The 18,487-nt window shown below is 37.4% G+C and overlaps 1 protein-coding gene across 12 annotated transcripts in view; it reads left to right on the forward strand.

Moving 5' to 3' along the window:
• LOC132315592 (transportin MOS14) overlaps nucleotides 1–18,487 on the forward strand; it is an 80,238-nt gene that overhangs the window by 40,931 nt on the left and 20,820 nt on the right. For 6 of the 12 annotated variants that reach the window (XM_059813915.1, XM_059813912.1, XM_059813914.1 and 3 more), the window contains 6 exons: nucleotides 5,497–5,582; nucleotides 6,048–6,229; nucleotides 6,329–6,421; nucleotides 8,597–8,784; nucleotides 8,948–9,077; nucleotides 10,695–10,852. In XM_059813915.1, coding sequence (XP_059669898.1) covers nucleotides 5,497–5,582; nucleotides 6,048–6,229; nucleotides 6,329–6,421; nucleotides 8,597–8,784; nucleotides 8,948–9,077; nucleotides 10,695–10,852 — 837 coding nt within the window. The remainder of the gene's footprint in view (nucleotides 1–5,496; nucleotides 5,583–6,047; nucleotides 6,230–6,328; nucleotides 6,422–8,596; nucleotides 8,785–8,947; nucleotides 9,078–10,694; nucleotides 10,853–18,487) is intronic. The other 6 variants (XR_009483731.1, XR_009483730.1, XR_009483728.1 and 3 more) reach the window with 4 other exon arrangements.

The following is an 18,487-nucleotide window of genomic DNA, read 5'->3' on the forward strand; positions in this document are numbered from 1 at the left end:
TTGGTTACTTTTAATTCATGAGATGAATTAAGGGTCCACTATATATGCAATGATGATTTAGAAGCATAGAGAAAGTCTCATGCATAGAAGATATAAACCATTGACTTACATGATCAGAAATATTGTTCGCATTCAGTGATAGAAATTGGAATTTGACATTTTGGTTTCTAGAGATGGAGTTGCTTAATTTGAGTGTAAGTCAAAACCATACATGTTGATGAGCATGACACATTGAACTAGATCGAGATTAGGTAAAAATTACAATAGCCGTCATAGTAAATTTTCACTTATTAGTGTTATAGCAAGAAACTCTTAATCTTGAGAGACTAATGGGCTCTTGCTGTTATTAGTGGTGAGTGAAAATTACAATAGCCGAGCCGTCATAGTATATTTTCACTTATTAGTGTTATGGCGAGTTACTCTTAATCCTGAGAGAGTAATGGACTCTTGTCATTATTAGTGGTTGCTTTGATTTACTTCAGTGGACCCTAGGGTCTAATATCTAGGTATTTTAGGTAATTTTTAATTATCAACATTGGAACATGTATTCTCAAGATGGTATCTATGCTAGATATTTATTTTGACTTGGTTTGTTTGATAATAGAAAAACTTGGAGCAATGATTTTAGTCGGATTGATTGATGGTAGTTTTGTTCGTGTGATGCAGTGGGCCTTTTTCGATTTAGAATTCTCCATATAGAGTTCTTGTATTGACAATCTAGCAATCGTCCCAAGATCGTATTTCCCTTCTCTCTATTCTCTTTCTTTTATGATTCGCAAAACCAAGTGGGGAAACGAAAACAAAATTTTTTTTTTTTGCTTCCGTTGCGCACACCCATTTTTCCTACATTGGCGTCTCTTCCTATGGTTGTGAACCGTCAAAATCCTTCCTAGGGTTGCTGTCCAACCAAAAAAGGCCACCTTTAGGGGGGCTTTAGTGCCCCAAATTGCCTTCGATGGAAAAAAGGTCCCCCAAGCATCCAACAATTTGCTGTAGAAGGACCACACATTGAGCCTCCCATGGCTGGAGCCCAGCCAATAACAGTCATCCATATGCTTCCCTAATCATACTCTGAGGATATAATAACTCCAGAAACTCAATAGTGTCCTCCATCTCGCAATCCTGCAGAAACCTCCACATCCCAAATCAATCTCCTGTTGTTAAGGTGATAGCAGTCAGCATCCAGCGCCTACCTATCTACAGAAATTCGAAAGATTCTTGGAAAAACACTTGCTAGTGGCCTATTGCTGCACACCACAGATCCACCCAGAAACAAATGTCTCCCACTCTTCACCTTGAAGCGGATGTGTTTTGAAAATTAATCCCAACCTCTTTGATTGAATTTCCAAAGGCCCACCCTTGCCTGGGGTCTCACCTCCAAGGAGCACCATTGTGATACCCCTCGATTTTAGAGCCACGGGTGATCAAGTCTGAGCACAGATCCGAGGGTACCAAACAATTAAGTACATAAACAAGCATTTGATTACAAAAGAAATAACTAAGAATAAATAAAATAGCAGAAAAGAAAACTAAATAATTAATCCTTAAATTAAAATAATTAATCCTCCAAATGAAATATCCAAAACCTCCGATATCATTACAACTCGGGAATCCAACTAGTGGACCCCTAATGATATCCCAACTGAAATAACTGAAAAGAAATATAATCCGAAACTAAAACATAAAGAGAATCCTACGTAGAATCGGAAGAGTGATGTGGACTGTCTTTGCTCAGCACGAACAAGCTCTATGTCAGGCCCACGAACAAGTTCTTTCTACGACAACTCAGACAGAGACTAGAGAAACTATATATCTATAGTAACCCATGCAATAACTACATAGCCCATAAGTACATATACACACTAAAGGAACCTCACTAGACTATAGGGTTGCCTCAATCTGAATAGTAGGCAACACGCAAAACGCACATATAGTGGGCATGAGTACCTACACCTACCATGGCACACAACTACACTATATCTAGCTACACATCCCTGGCAATATACGCACCCTATCTACTAATCCTGAGGCTCAAGCTAATATCATGGCATATGTTTATATATATGTATAATATATATATCTTATCCAATATAAAATAATTCTCGATGTATCATCCAACTTGTTCAGTTGACTTGACACGAATACAAGTAGGACTTAACATTTTAGTTAATCCATTTCCTTATAAAATAGGTAGGACTTAATTGATAAGTTAATCCATCCCTAGAGTGCCACCATCCCATACTGGTGCACTACATCCACACAATCCAACAATTGATGTAACAATTAAAGAAATACATTAAATAATCCAGAAATAAACATAATAACATAATATTATGCTATCACAGTATAGGAACCACTTATAATTTATTTAAGCTTCCTACATCATATACCCTACACAAACTGAATCTTAAACATGCTGATATTTTATTATACAGTCAAGTAAGCATTCTCCATATACAATTCATGCTATATATCTAATCTCAGTTGCTAGAACAATTTAAAAAGATTAAATCCATTTATTCCTAAAGAATTCAAATAGCATGCATTGTTACATTTAAGTCTGTTTAAAATTTATTTAAACTCATATGTAGTTCTTAATGTTTAGGACCCCTCAAAATCAATTAAAATTAATTTAACGATGTTTACGAAACTTCCCCAGGTTAGGCTCGAGCTTTTACCTTAATGGCTCGAGCTTTACACCTATAGCTCGAGCTTTACACCTATAGCTCGAGCTTTCAGTACATGGCTCGAGCTTTTACATCAATAGCTTGAGTTTTTCTCCTATGGCTCGAGCTTTTCTTCCAAGGCTTGAGCTTTACATCCATGGCTCAAGCTTTGCTTCCAAGGCTCAAGCACTGTAACAGCGGATCGAGTACTGTTACGCAGTTCAACCCAAAAAATCAGTCTTTATTGTTTAAGGATTCTAAGGCATGTTTCTAGGTTCCATCAATACACAGATATGAAAACACATTATTTAAAACATGTGAAAATCCATAAAGAACCCATATCGAATTCATACAACAAAACAACCATGAAATATAATTTATAAATCCTATGTTCTAGATCAATCAAATTATATATTCTAGTTTTAATTGTTCTTTAAACAATCCTAAGATTATACTAGAGATATATAATTCACAGATCAAATGAGAAGTGTAAAACAAGAACTTGCCTTTAGGGATTTGATAAAAAACTCTAAGCCTCCTTCTTTCTCTATCTTTCTCTAAATTATATTACATGATATATTTTCAGTCCCCTTTTCCAACCCTATAGTTATATATTTATAGGCTAAATAATAACCCTATTCCTTTTTCCAATCCAAGTCAAACTAATAAAGAAAATAATAAAATTAAAATACTAAAAAGGTAACTAAAATATATGTTACTATACATATACAACTATCCATGGGTAATTATCCGTACCCATTAAACCCCTTATCCAAGTAGTCCATAGAACTCAATTAGTTGGCCCATTACTACTAACCATTAAAAATAAAAAATAAAAAAAATAAAACAAAAGAACCATTTAATTACTTAATCTTTAATTAATTTCAAATAAACAACACATAAATTAAACCAACTAATTCAAATAACATTCAAGCACATAATCAGTTAAGTCAAATAACACATTTGCAAATAAAATATATAATTAAACAATTCAATTAAACACGTAAGCAAATAATCACATAATCAAATACTACATAAGCAAATAAATAAATAAAATACAACTAAAACATTTAAAATAATACCAAGACTATCCTTTTAAAATTAGGGGTATTACAACCATCCACCCGTAGGTTCCCCAAAACAAATCTCCACAACCACTTGCGAGCTTTGTTGAACAAGTCCAGCCTCCTGATACCCAAACCCCCCTACCTGAATGGGTCTGCCTATCTGCTCCCAACCCACAAAGTGGTACTTGAATTATTCCCTCATGCCACTCCCATAATAAATCCTTTGTAACTTTTGAATCCACTTCGCCATGGAGGAAGGGATCGGAAAAAGCGACAAAATAGGTAGGGAGATTCGAAAAAGTGATTTTCAATGGAGTTAGCCCCACCCCCTTTTAGATAGATATTGTTTCTTTCAACCCACAAGTCTCCTCTCAAACTGGTCCACCACTGGATCCCATTAATGTACTCTCCTCGATGGCACACCCAAGATCCACTTTTATGTTGCCTTGCTGGGAAAATTATAGAAATGTGGGACTCAAATCTCATGCGAGCATGGAGGTTTGAGTCATCTCACTCATCATAAAGGCATAATCTTGAGAATGCTAAATGATAGGTAATTCAATAAGAAAGCTTTGCTTGAGTTGGTATATGACACGCCAATTCGAATTGATTTTCACGATATCCTATTTTTGCATGCTTAGTCTCAATTATTAATATCTAAATTTGATATTATATATATATATATATATATATATATTTGTATTGAAATAATCATTATGATAATTTTAAGCAATTCGACTATGAACTAAGAATTTATGTTAAATTTATCATCAAATTAAACTAAAACTCACCTACACTGATTGTGTTCCAAATTTTGAAGAAAATATCAGTTCTTTCTCAAATTCAAACCCTTCTTGAGTGGATTTTATTCTTTTGACTGGTAGCTAATTGGATCTTATTAATTGTTCTTGATGGTGGAACTACTTAAACTATTCGGTTATAAGCACTTAGTAAGTATAGAAGCAATGGGGCTTATTACGCAGCCAGAAAGCTTCTATGGTCTCAATATTGCATACGCATCGTTCTGCACCTGATTGCACTTGTAGTAGCAATATTCGCACTTGTGACAAAACTCAAGCCCAAGTTTCTTTGGATGAATTTGACTGCTGAATAGAATGAACTTTATAATGTCCCATATTTTGATGCTAAAAAAAAGCCGGATAATAAGTTAGCCGGTTGAATGCTATATACCACTAGAGTGCAACTCGATAAAACTATGTGGAGTGTGAGTTTATTTAGGGTTAGCAATACTTGATATGACATGCTAACAAGACTGATTGTAGACTGCAACAGCAGGCAAGAGATAGAGAGCTTGGTGAACAACTAGCGGGCCTCAAATTGTGTAAAGAGCAATGGCCAAACAAAAACTCTCTAGAAGATGAATAAATAACGTGTTTACAAAAAGAATGTAAAGAATTGTTTAATTTTTTATTTCTTACATTTTTGTTTTTTGAGTAGAGATGTGCAAAGAACTGATGGATGTGTAGATGCCAACCTAGTTGGGTTGTACTGCTTCTGTATTGCAGTATCTCACCCCTTGTACTCATCACTCCTGTACTGTACAAATACGATTTTGTTTATATTTAGATAGAGAAGTGGAAATGATTGACAGATGTGTAGTGCGTTCTCCTTAAGTGACAGCATCTCAAATTAAGATTGTTTTGCTTGTCAATAGTTATTAATACTAATAAACTTTTTAAAGTCATCTAGCTAAAAGTTTCAGTCTCTCTCTCTCTCTCTCTCTCTCTCTCTCTCTCTAACAGATTGATGAAGATCATGAGTGTTCTTTGAGGCAGAACCCCTCTACCTATACACAAATTGTCAACTCTGCAGCAAGAGGGTTGTACAGGTTTGTTATTTTGACTCCAAAGTGTTTTTTTGTGTGATTTCTGGCTTGAGGCCTAGTATTTCCATAAAAAAGAGGAAATTCGGGACTGCTTGCTTTGAGTATTGTAAGCTTGTTATATTAAGAAAATATATATTTTTAGATTCCTTCTTGGTATTTAGATTCACTACTACTTTCTAGTCATGGGATTAAACTTTACACTTGGCTTGTAAGTTTTTTTAAATTTACAATGCTCTTGATATTTGGATTTATGTTTGGTAGACAACTAAACCAGGTTCGATAGACTATTGACAATAAAATATGATATGCATGTTAAATATTATTGCTATGATATTTTTTCTTTGTTCATTATGATTTCGTCTTGAATTTCACAGAGACTGTCCTTGCTTAAGTATTAATTCTTTCCTTGTAGAACAATTTCTTCACCATTGGTCCTCTCAATCTCCAATTTTCCATTCCTTGGAACAGGATGGGAACTGTATTCAGTGCCACACCCATGTCAACTGGTCCTGCTGCAGATGATCCTATCCTTGCATTGCTGGGCGTTTTCTGGCCAATGCTTGAGAAACTCTTAAAGTCAGAGCACATGCAAAATGGAAGTTTATCTGTGGCAGCTTGCAAGGCTCTCCAACAAGCAATTCAGTCCTCGGGTATTGGTGCCTCTATTTACTCTCTCTTATTTATTTATTTAATTTTCCTTATATTCCAATTGTTGGAAACATGCTTTTCATTTGATTGTTTCATCGCAGGCGAACACTTTGTAGCACTTTTGCCAAAAGTATTGGTGTGTTTATCTACAAATTTCATTTCATTCCAAAGTCATGAATGCTACATCAGAACAGGTAAGGTGTTTACATTATTGATAATCCTGAGTAACATTTGATGGGAGTTGCTGGTGATATCTTCCGTTTATCCAATTAGTGTCTTACATAGGAACTATAGTCTACATAGCATGGATTGATAACACAGTAATTTAGATTTTCATAATTATAGTGGCATCCAGCCCTTCATTAATTTACCATTTTTTTTTTTTGGTTCATGAGGGGATGGAGAAGCGGCGTTGAGGGGGTATTAGGAAGTGGTTGCAATGCACTTGCATGCAGCAGTTGAGGGGCAAGGCAATCTATGCAATTCAAAAAACACTTATAAAATCTACAAACGTATGAAAAGGTTTTGGAAAATTACCAGAAATTGCCTCAAGTTTTTTCAGTTTCAGTTTAAAAGACATCACATTCCTTCTGAATAATCTCATGTTGAACATTCAAATTTTTTTTTACCCTTTTTAATTCAGGACTCTTGTCAAATAATTTACTATAAGCAGCCTGCAGACTTTCTTCATCGATTTCAAAGGGGCTTTCACATCCGTCAGGGAGCAAAACAATTTATCTGACTTGGACCATGTATAATCATTGATAGAAGCAGTAAAATTCATATAAGCATTCAATTTATCAATTACTTATAATACCGTGAAACCATAATTACCTACTAACAAACATGATCTCACTATAATGAATGAAGCTGATCTATACCAGTTTAGTAAAAATATTGAGATTATGGATATATAAGACTTAAGAGGGGTTAGTAGGTCCACTTTAAATCTTGATAAATTATAGCCATTTCTTGTGATAATTGTTAATTTTCATTGAATCACAATTTGTCAGCCGCTTAAATTTCATCAATCAACCATGCAAGTGATCAAGTCAAGCTAACCAGCCTTTTAACGTGGAAAACCCAACTGAGAAAAACCACTAGAATCAATCCACTTTGAAAAGATAGTGTGTTACGTCACTGCAAGTTAATGACTGCTCAAATTATCCGCCCGTGCTAGCGGCCAGTATCATTCTCGTCATCAAGTAACATGTAGATCTTAAGTGATGCAAACATTGTTGATTTCTTGAGAATCTGTTTTGGTTAGTATTTTTGATTTCCTGAGAATAAACTGACAAGTGTACCTAAGGTCTCGCTTTATGTAGTGTTGTCCTACACTTTTTACTTAGAGTTGTGGAGAGAGCATGAGAAATTTAGAAATAAAGACTTTTAAGATTTAAATTACAAAACCCATAAAAAATTGTCAAAAAAATATTTTTGTCTAAACCCGATCAATTCTTAACTCTGGCAATTAATCCATTTATTATTGATCATGGTTTGATCCATACAAGTCTTCTGTTCAATCTGTCCATTCGGTATTGTTAAGAGTTTGATCAATTGAGCCTCTAATTCGATTCATCAAGTAGCTACTGTCTTGAATCTACTTTTTACCAAAATCCTAGTTTTCTAAGTCGTAGTTTGATCTAAGGTGTGTGATCAATTATTTGAGCACTCTGCAGTCCTCCAATCTTGATAGCCAAAGTTGTAATTGACTTTTATGACTTAGTATAATTTACCACCATGACAAATTCTGTTCACAGAATATGCCAGCATGTTACCTTGTCGTAACAATTAAATTTTTATTATTATGAACTACTACCTTTATCTTTCTGCTTCAAGTTTGTGAGGATTTTCAGCTCCTCTTTATAGTATCAAATGTGGAAAGCGATCATGTATAATTTACTGCCACGTCTTGTATGGCTTCTAGCCTTCTACTGAAAGATGAAGTTACTTTTTATTGGCATGGTATGGTTGGTACCTTGCAAGAAAGAAAGAGGGAGTGGAGTGGCTGGTGATTTTTTTAACTTTTGCATATTTTATCAATTTAATACTCATATAGCTTATGCACAAGACAGTTGGTTGTATTCAGTTTTATTTTTGATGTTTGAGTTAATCCCAAGCCCATATTCTGGAAGTGAATAGCTTTGGCTTAAATATGCCTGTCTACCGAGCATAAGTCCTTGAAATGGTAACTTCTAGGAGTTGGGTTTTGATTGAATTTAGGTTGCAACTTATGTAAAATAGTCCCAGTTATTGGGTGGTATTTTATGCAATATTGTTTGATATGATTTCATTGTGTTTACTTTATCCAACCCATGAAATGTATCATGTTTGCTTATCTTTATTACTTTTTATTGGGTCTTTTTCAGCCTCTGTTGTTGTTGAAGAATTCGGTAACAAAGAGGAATATGGACCTCTATTTATCAGTACTTTTGAAAGCTTTACATATGCAGCATCAATAATGGCTATTAATTCTTCATATATATGTGACCAAGAGCCTGATCTAGTGGAGGCGTACTCTAATTTTGCGTCTGCATTTGTTCGTGACACTCCTAAGGTTCAGTATACCTTTAATATAATTTGTGGTTATGTTCTCTCTCTCTCTCTCTCTCACACACACACACACACACACACAGACAAAGAATAATTGACGTATTTGTTACTTTAAGCACTGTTTCATGAATAGTGATACAGTATAACAAGTTGACTGACTTGTGCAGCTGTGTGAAATATCTCAGGAAGTATTGGCTGCCTCTGGTTCCCTTCTTGAAGTGTCCTTTCAGAAGGCAGCTATATGCTGTACAGCTATGCATAGGGGAGCAGCACTAGCAGCAATGTCATATATGTCCTGTAAGTACAATGCACCAGTGGTACTTCCTTTTCTTGATAATAATTATATCAGAGACTGGAGTCAAGAAAGATATTTATACTGCATCTCAGTTATTTGGCTTGGCAACAAAATTTTGTTCTGCTAGTCAGCCTTCTTGGTCATGTTTAGTTGGAATATGAAATTATTGTCTTATTGCTCGTAAGAAGATCCTCACTTTTCTCTCTACATCCTGACATCAACACTAAATCCTATTTGTGGTCAAAACTCTAAACATAACAAGTCAATGCCCACACCCCTTGCTGTTCATTCAATGATTTTCCTGTATCGTAATTTGTTAAACTTGCAGAAGATTGTTATAGCGGTTGGTGTATCAAACTTACTGAATGGGATTTCCATACCTCTATATGTTTACCATGTCTGTAGCTGTACCATTCCGATTCTTGACTTCTTAGATGCTCATATATACTATAGTAAATATCTTTTTGTTGCTTTTGGGTTGTGTATGGGTTCCAAGTCACTCTTCAATGTTTGATAGGGCCCATAATTTTAGTCGCATCTCTCCAACTGAAAGGCATGACTATAAAGTATATGATCAATGCATTATTATGTAGATCTGCTCATTTAAACACGGATTATATTAAACTGCTCTACCATTGCATAGGAAAAAAAAAGTCCCCTGGCCAGGAAGATTTTGTTTTGGGTTGGGGGGGGGGGGGGGGGGGGGGGGGGGGGGGTTGGGGGGGAACAGAATCACATGCATCTGCCTTTATTTGACAGACATTTCAAGGGGCTATGAAGTTCTATGATTGCAATGTTTTTCTCACTACAACTCCAGAAGCTCTAATAATTCTGGGTTAAACATTGGATAAGAAAGACTCTGCCATAGAAGTATGTGTGGTGATGATGTAGGATAGATAGAAACAGAGGGGAGATAGAGAAGAGGGAGACTAGAGGAGGAGAGGGAGAAGAAGAGAAGAAGAATTTAGTTTAGGGGGAGAAATTGAACTCAATTCAATATTCAATCTCAAGACAACAACTCGTTACATGAGTTACATTTACCAAAAGCTTCCTTAACATTACTTAACAACTAAGAAAACTTAGTAGTTTGTAAAAGATTGGAGATAGTCTCAAGTCCCTTAAGAGTAACTTGCGACGATTGCATGTGATTTGGGTAATATGAGTAGCCAAACGTAATGCCAATACTTGAAATAATTGATGGAGTTGTTAATGCAGAAGGCTATGCTTGTGGCCCTTGTGACCTGTAGTAAAAGATGGATGTGAAACTGATGGCCTAGGATCCTAGTTAGGTCATGTAATCATTACATTTTTGTAAAATGAGGAAGTTGTGTAATTAATAAACCTAAGGGCAGTTTCTTCAAGGACACATTAAAGGGAAGCAATATCATTTAGTTCTCTTCTGTTTTCTTTCCCAAAAAATTTGTACACCATTTATCTGTCTGTTTGCTTCGTGGTTACTATGCACTTTGCCTTTTGGTGTTAATGTACTTTGGTGTTATCCTACAAAATTGACCTCATGATGTAGGATTTTAATTATCTTTCATTTTGCATCTGTCTTGAACTTTGTCTTATCTTGGTACTTTTGGGTTAGTAGTCATCTCTGCCTATATCTTTTTTAGGTTTCTTGGAGGTTGGCCTGACATCTTTGTTGCAATCCATGACTTGTATCTCTGAAGGATCATTCAATGCTGTGGTGATTCAGGTCATATCTCATGGCGGTGAGGGACTTGTATCAAATCTGGTGTACGCTTTGCTTGGTGTTTCAGCAATGTCAAGGGTAAACACAAGATCTTTAAATCCCATTTGTGAAAAGAAGTATTTGGAAGAAAGAAAACAATAAGAAAGAAGTAATCCAGTTAGACATCACAAAAGCATATAACATAGCCATAGCTAATATATTTTAAAAAAAATGAGACAAGCTAGTAACATTTAAGAGTGGATACAGAACGAAAATTGACTATTGTTTATATAGAGACGAGAAGAGTTGGACTGATTTTAGATTTATTAATTCAAGGATTTAAATATTAAAAACAAAAAAGACATGGGAAGGAAACAACAATATTAACAACTTGTGGTTAAAAATGTCTAGTTATATTAGAAGTTAGGCGAAAGAAGTACCGAGAAAAACTGATGCCGCCTTACCTAGGGAGGACAAACAATTGCTGTCTAAAGCAAGAGAAAACGAAGAAGGAAAGGAATGCTAGAACTAGGAGAAAAAAGACAAGCAAACACGTCTTGATGGTCTTCACTTTGATTCTATATCTGCCTTGGAAAGGGATGGGTTGGAAAGTCCTTTTTTGGAGGAGGAGGTGCTGAAGGCTTTAAAGAGTTGCAATGGTGATAAGTCTCCAGGCCCTGATGGTTTCACGATGAGGTTTTTGTTGGAGAGCTGGGAGGTGGTTCGGTACGAGATTATGGGCACCTTTCATGAGTTCCATTCCACGGGGCGGTTTGAGAAATCGCTTAACGCATCTTTTATTGCCCTTATTCCTAAGAAGGGTGGTGCTTCTAATATCAAGGATTTTAGACCTATTAGTCTAATTGGGTGCTTTTACAAGCTCATCGCAAAAGTCCTTGCCTTTAGATTGAGGGAGGTCCTGGATGGAGTCATTTCTGAGTCTCAGAATGCTTTCATTGGGGGTAGACAGATCCTAGACTCCGTCCTTATTGCCAGTGAATGTGTGGATTCTAGACTTTGCAGTGGGACTCCTGGTGTACTTTGCAAGCTGGATATCGAGAAAGTCTATGATCATATCTGCTGAAATTTCCTGTTCTATCTGTTGGAGAGGATGGGCTTTGGTGAGAGATGGAGGAAATGGATTGTTTCATGTGTTTCCACTGTCAGGTTTTCGGTGTTGGTGAATGGGTCTTCTTCGAGGTTCTTCGGCAGTTCTCGTGGCTTGAGGCAGGGGGACCCTCTCTCCCCATTCCTTTTTATTATTGTTATGGAGGCCCTTAGTAGGTTGATGAGACGGGCGGTGGACTTGGGTTCTATTAGGGGTTTCAAGATCGGCCCTGACTTAGCTCAGCAGATGGAGATCTCTCACTTACTTTTTGCGGATGACACTATTGTTTTTTGTGAGGCAGAGGTGTCCCAGTTTAGGTATTTGAGATGTGTTTTGGTTTGTTTTCAAGCTATATCTAGCTTGAAAGTTAACGTGGGTAAAAGTGTGATTGTTCCTATGGGGGAGGTTCAGGAGGTGGACACTCTGGTTTTAGGGTGCGGGACGTAATGCTTTCCTATCTCGTATTTGGGTTTGCCGCTGGGGGACTCGGCCAGGAGGGTGGGAAGTTGGAACCTGGTGATTGAGCGGGTCGAGAGAAGATTATCTGGTTGGAAAAAGCAATATCTGTCAAATGGTGGTAAAGTTACGTTAGTGAAGAGTACTTTGTCAAGCCTCCCAACGTACTTTCTTTCGCTCTTTTGGATTCCAACACGCTGGGGGACTCGGCCAGGAGGGTGGGAAGTTAGAACCCGGTGATTGAGCGGGTCGAGAGAAGATTATTTGGTTGGAAAAAGCAATATTTGTCAAAGGGTGGTAAAGTTACGTTAGTGAAGAGTACTTTGTCAAGCCTCCCAACATTCTTTCTTTTGCTCTTTCGGATTCCAGCCTCTATTGTTGGAAGAATTGAGATGCTCCAACGGAACTTCCTTTGGGGGGCTCGCGGAGAGGAGTTCAAGTATCATCTTGTTAAATGGTAGCAGGTTTGCAGGCCTATTCAGTTGGGAGGGCTTGGAATTAGGAGATTGGCCCCTTTCAATAGTGCTCTTCTTGGCAAGTGGCTTTGGAGATTTGGCAGTGAAAGACACAAATTATGGAGAAGGGTTATTTCGTGTCGCTTTGGGGAGGAGAGAGGAGGGTGGTCAGTTAGACCAGTCAGGTCTGCTAGTGGAGTGGGGGTGTGGAGGGCCATTGGGAAGGGGTGGGATGTTTTTTCCAAACATATTAGATTCAAAGTTCGGGATGGAAGGAATGTCCGGTTTTGGGAGGATTCATGGTGTGAGGTTAGGCCATTGGCTCTTTTGTTCCCCAAGCTTTTCAGGATCGCTGTTGACAAACATGTTATGGTTGCTGACTACTATCGCCTTGATAGCGGAAGGTTGTCTTGGGATGTGCGCTTCCGGCGAGCTTTTCAAGATTGGGAGTTGGATGATGTCACTGGGTTTTTGGCTCTCCTGTATAGACAGGAGGTGGAGGGTACTGGTGCAGATTCCTTGTTTTGGGTGCCTTCTTCTCAGGGGATGTTCCAAGTCCGGTCTTTTTGTGTGCCTCTCTAGTTTTCATGGTACCACATTCCCATGGAAAACGGTGTGGATGTCTAAGGCGCCTCTTAGGGTAGGCCTTTTTTGTGTGGACTACAGCTTGGAGTAAGATTTTGACTTTGGACAACTTGAGGAAGCGAAGGCATATCATTTTTAATCGGTGTTGTCTTTGCAAGATTAATGGGGAGTCAGTGGATCATCTTCTGTTGCATTGTCCTGTGGCTCATGATTGTTGGAGTATGATTTTTGGCTTGTTTGGTATTCATTGGGTCATGCCTCGGATCTCTCGGGAGTTGTTGGATATTCGGAAGGGCCAATGGGTGGGGGCTCAGGCGAGAGTTTTCTGGAGGGTGACCCCTTTAGCCTTTGGAAAGAGCGGAATGGACGATCTTTTGATGGGAAGGAGTCCTCCATTGGGGTGCTGAAATTTTCTATTATTTGTACTCTTTTTTGTGGTCGGGGGAGAGACTACTCTTCTCTTGAGGATATTGTTGACTTCATGGGCTCTTTGAGTTCATAGATTCCGTTTTGTCTTTGTATTTGAATGCTTTTTAATACATTTTACTTATCAAAAAAAAAAGAAATATTTTTCATCACCGCTCTTTCCAATACCCTAGCCACCCTTTATATAGTCTCTCCTAGCAATCCTACTATAATTGGCTCTACTACAATAAAGGGAAATTACTAAAAATCTGAAATTACTTAAAATCAGCAAGTTTCCAAAAATCAGAACATGGAAAGTTTCCAATAAGCAGAATATGGAAAATTTCCAAAAATGTTGATAAAATCATTGACTGCATCAGACCCCCCGGGTTGGAAAAACTCGCCCTCAAGTTTCGCTGCGAATAAAGTGGCTCATCATGCTTATCATATATTAGTATGAACAAAATTTCATACCATTGAAGACTTGATCTTAATACTACAAAATCTTGCTTCAAATTTTTTTATGTCTGATTGCATTGTCCGAGCAAATATGAAGTTCACCTGGCCTCTACCTTTAAGTGGACAATCAAGCCATTTTGTATCCAAGGGACATGCTGGAATGATCACTTCACGGTGAACTTTAATACTGAGATAACTATGAACTCGGTCCTCATATTTCCAAACCTCAAGATGCATGATATCATCATCAAAACAGTTAGTAAGAGGAGCTAGAAGCATTGCACCAAATTCAATCCCAGCCAAACAAGTCATGTTCGCCACAAAATCATTCCGTACATTGCCAAGAGAACCGTCAGAACACTACACCAAAGTATCTTCACTGGCACTTTCTGGAATAATAACTTCTTCTTCAACAATCGACTCACATAATGATCCTTCACAAAGTTGATACCTAAACTTCTGCAGTCGATCTTGGACATGAATTTGAAAATTTGTTCGACCCGTTCATCAGCTAATCCATGTTGTTCATTTTCAATAGCAATCTTCTTGTCACCGTCCTCTTCTTTTTCCGTATCGAATTCCTTAACTTTATCATCCTCATGTTTCGGAAGCAAAGGGGACTTTTGCATAACCAAGAATTCACCTAAATCACCTTATAAGATTTCATCATCCTCTTCCTCCGGAAAATCATCATATTTTGGCCCGACCTCTGGGGTTGCATCTTCTTCTTTGATCAAAATCTGTTTTTCATCTTTGTCTGCACTCCGCCGATCTATGCCCAGGCTCTCTACACTTACAACACTTCAGCCCAAGGTCTCCGCCTTGACTTTGGCCTGCTGGCCTTCCATAATTTTGGAAGTTTTCGACAGTGGCAGCTGCTGTCCCACATGTTGGGCCTCGTTTTGCACTGTTGTAGAGGCTGATTTGCACTTAAAAGTGGACTGCAACCTTGTGGAAGTGCTGCTGGAGCGCAAAACCTGCTTGTTTTGTTGTTTCTCCACCACCAAAGCTCGTTGATAAGCCTCCGAAACTGACCAAAATGAATGCAAGAGCAGAACTTCTTGTATGTTGGGTCTTAGTCCGCTAATATAGTGTGCCACAATTTGTTCTTCACTCTCCGATAGATCATTGCGTGCTAAAAACTCATAAAATTCTTTAGTGTAATCTTCCACACTACCGCTTCTTTGCCTCACATTATGCGTTTGGACATAATTAAAAGGAGAAAATTGTTTCTTCAACTTTTTCTTCGTCTTCTCCCATTCTACAATCTTTGGCTTACCTCTATGCTTTCGGGTAATCCGTAATTTCTCCCACCATGTTGATGCTTTACCTTTTAAACGAATAGCTACGATCTTGACCTTCTTGTGATCTGGTATCTCCTCGTATTCAAAAACTCTTTCAGTGGTATTTAGCCAATCGATAAACTCCTTTGCCTTAAGACTCCTGTGAAATTCAAGAATCTCAATTTTGATATTCGCCTCTAAACAATGATCAATCCGATCGTCGGGTGATCTATGGCGACACGAAATATAAAACAGATGTTTCGCAAAAGTTCTGATGTTGGACAGGTCATCCTCCATCGGAAAGTTGTCATCGATCAGCGGATTGATGACATGTTGAGCCAATTGCTGGTTCAACGTCTCAACTTTCTCCAGATTATCGACTTTGTTTTTTACTTGCTGGGGTGAGGGCTTGGCCAGCTCTTGCATCCTACTGCATTCTCTTCTCAGTGGTTGTCGTGGAAGCATGATTACGCAGTCGGAAAGCCGAACCTATTTTCTTATACCAAACTAATGCCGCCTTACCAAGAGAGGACAAACAATTGTTGTCTAAAGCAAGAGAAAGATAAACGAAGAAGGAAAGGAATGCTTGAACAAGGAGAAAAAAGACAAGCAAACGACTGTTGGAATCTCATTATTGGGTTGTTTGGCATGTGTTGGGTTATGCCACGTTCTACTAAGGAATTAATTCATGTGTGGAGAGGCTGTCGAGTGAGAAGAGACGTTCGCGATTTCTGGAGAATTGTGCCACATTGTGTATGGTGGTGTATTTGGAAGGAGAGAAATAATAGGATGTTCGAAGGGAATGAGACGCCTACGGCTATGGTCAAACTTTACATTCTTCGTTCTCTTTTCAATTATGTGAAGAGGAGCTTTTGTTCTTCTGATGATGATTATTACTTTCTTGGATTCTTTGGGGCTTTAGCCCCGGTTCCTCTTTTGTAATTGGGACGCGTTCCCCTTTTGAACGCCTTTTTTAATGCTATTTTTACTTATAAAAAAAAAGAGAGAAAAAAGACAAGCAAACAATCGTTGCTGCAATTCTATTAAGAATATTATTCATCACCGCTCTTTCCAATACCCTAGCCACCCTTTATATAGAGTCTCCTAGCAATCCTACTATAATTGGCTTTATTACAATACTATAATTGGCTTTATTACAATAAAGGAAAATTACTAAAAATCTGAAATTGCTTAAAATCAGCAAGTTTCAAAAAATCAGAACATGGAAAGTTTTCAAAAAACAGAATATGGAAAGTTTCCAAAAAATGTTGATAGAAACATCAAGTGCATCAAAAACCAAAGGAAAAAAGTTCATTAAGAAAGAAATATGGTGGTGGAGTGAGGAAGTACAACAAAAGAAAAAAAAATAAAGTTTTAAAGCATAGCAAAAAAGTAAGTAACTAGAGAATTTAGATAAGACTTAAAAATGAAACCAAGAATGTGATGTTGTAGCCCGAATTTTTTTCCGGCCCAAAAGGAAATTTTTTTATACTTTTTTTTCTCGTGCAAGGATTAGACCCTGTTTAGGACTCTGTTGTAGCCCAGTATATAAGGGTGTTTAGGGTTTGGAGTGGGACACGGAGGAACACTGAAATTGCAGGAAAGAGAGTGAAAGAGAGAGCTAGTGTTTGGGGGATGAAACTTGTAATCTCCCGTTTTTCACATAGTGAAATCTCTCGCAGGATGTTCACCATCAACATACGCCGAACCACATAAATCTGTGTATCTTTGTTTGTGGTATTTATTGTAGCAAAGAATATAGTGGGTAAAGCTAAACAAGACTCACTAAATGCTTTGTATGAAAAATTAGGCACAAAAGAGGGTGAAAAGGCTATTTATAAATTGTCAAAGAATAGAGATAAGTCAACTGAAGGCATGGATCAAATTATTTTGATGGAGAGGAAACCTCCATTGGGGTGTTGAAATTTTCTATTATTAGTTCTCTTTTTAGTTGCGTGTTGGGGAGAAATTGTATATCTTTAGATGAAATAAAAGAAGTTGTTTTGGGTTTTAGCTTACTCAAACCGAGAGCCAAGAACTATATTTATATACAAGAATAGGGTACAAAGAAAGGAAACCAAATCAAAGAAAAACAGAAAATATACCAAAATCTACATGATCACATGATTATAGGGATCTTATCTACGGGATCCCATGATTACGGGGATCTTATCTACGTGATCACGTGATTATAGGGATCTTACATAAAGCACCTAATAAAAGGCTAAAAACAACTAATAATAATAATAATAATAATAATAATAATAAAGATATTTCAACACCCCCCCTCAAGCTGGAGTGAATATGTCAATCAAGCACAGCTTGGTAATCGAGGAATGAAGCAAAGATGGACCAACAGATTTGGTGAACACATCGGCCGACTGATTAGAGAACCAAACAAAATACGGCTTGATAATTCCCGATCGAACCTTCTCTCTGACAAAATGAATGTCCACCTCTTTATGTTTAGTCGTCTCATAAAGAACAGAATCTGAAGCAAGCATAATTGCTGACTTATTATCATCACTAAAACAGGATAGCCCAACCTGCTTGCTAGAAGAATGGAATAATCCAAGTCCAAGATTGGACTTAAGATATCAAAGAATATGATATACCGCATCCATATAAGCTGTACGAGGAGCATGCATAAACTGGCTCACAACACTAACCGTAAAAGCCAAATTAGGACGGGTGTTGGTGAGATAAATCAATCTTCCTACAAAGCTCTGATATTGTGAGGGATCAGAAAGGAGATCTCCGGACTCAGCTGAGATCTTTATCAAAAAAAAAAAAAAAAAAAAAGGAATGATAAATAAAATCACCGATAAGGAAGTAGAGTACACGCTTAAAAGATAGGGACTAATAAAGCAGTAAGCCTGATGACACACCTATAGAAACTTGGAAAATGTTAGGAAAAGTAGGAATTGAGTGGTTAACACATTTATTGAACAACATTTTAAAAAAGGAATGAAGCCAAATGAGT

This window comes from Cornus florida, unplaced genomic scaffold (assembly GCF_030987335.1).
Source record: "Cornus florida cultivar Cherokee Brave unplaced genomic scaffold, ASM3098733v1 CherokeeBrave_3.0.0_Hap2_Chr07, whole genome shotgun sequence".
Lineage (NCBI taxonomy): Eukaryota > Viridiplantae > Streptophyta > Magnoliopsida > Cornales > Cornaceae > Cornus > Cornus florida.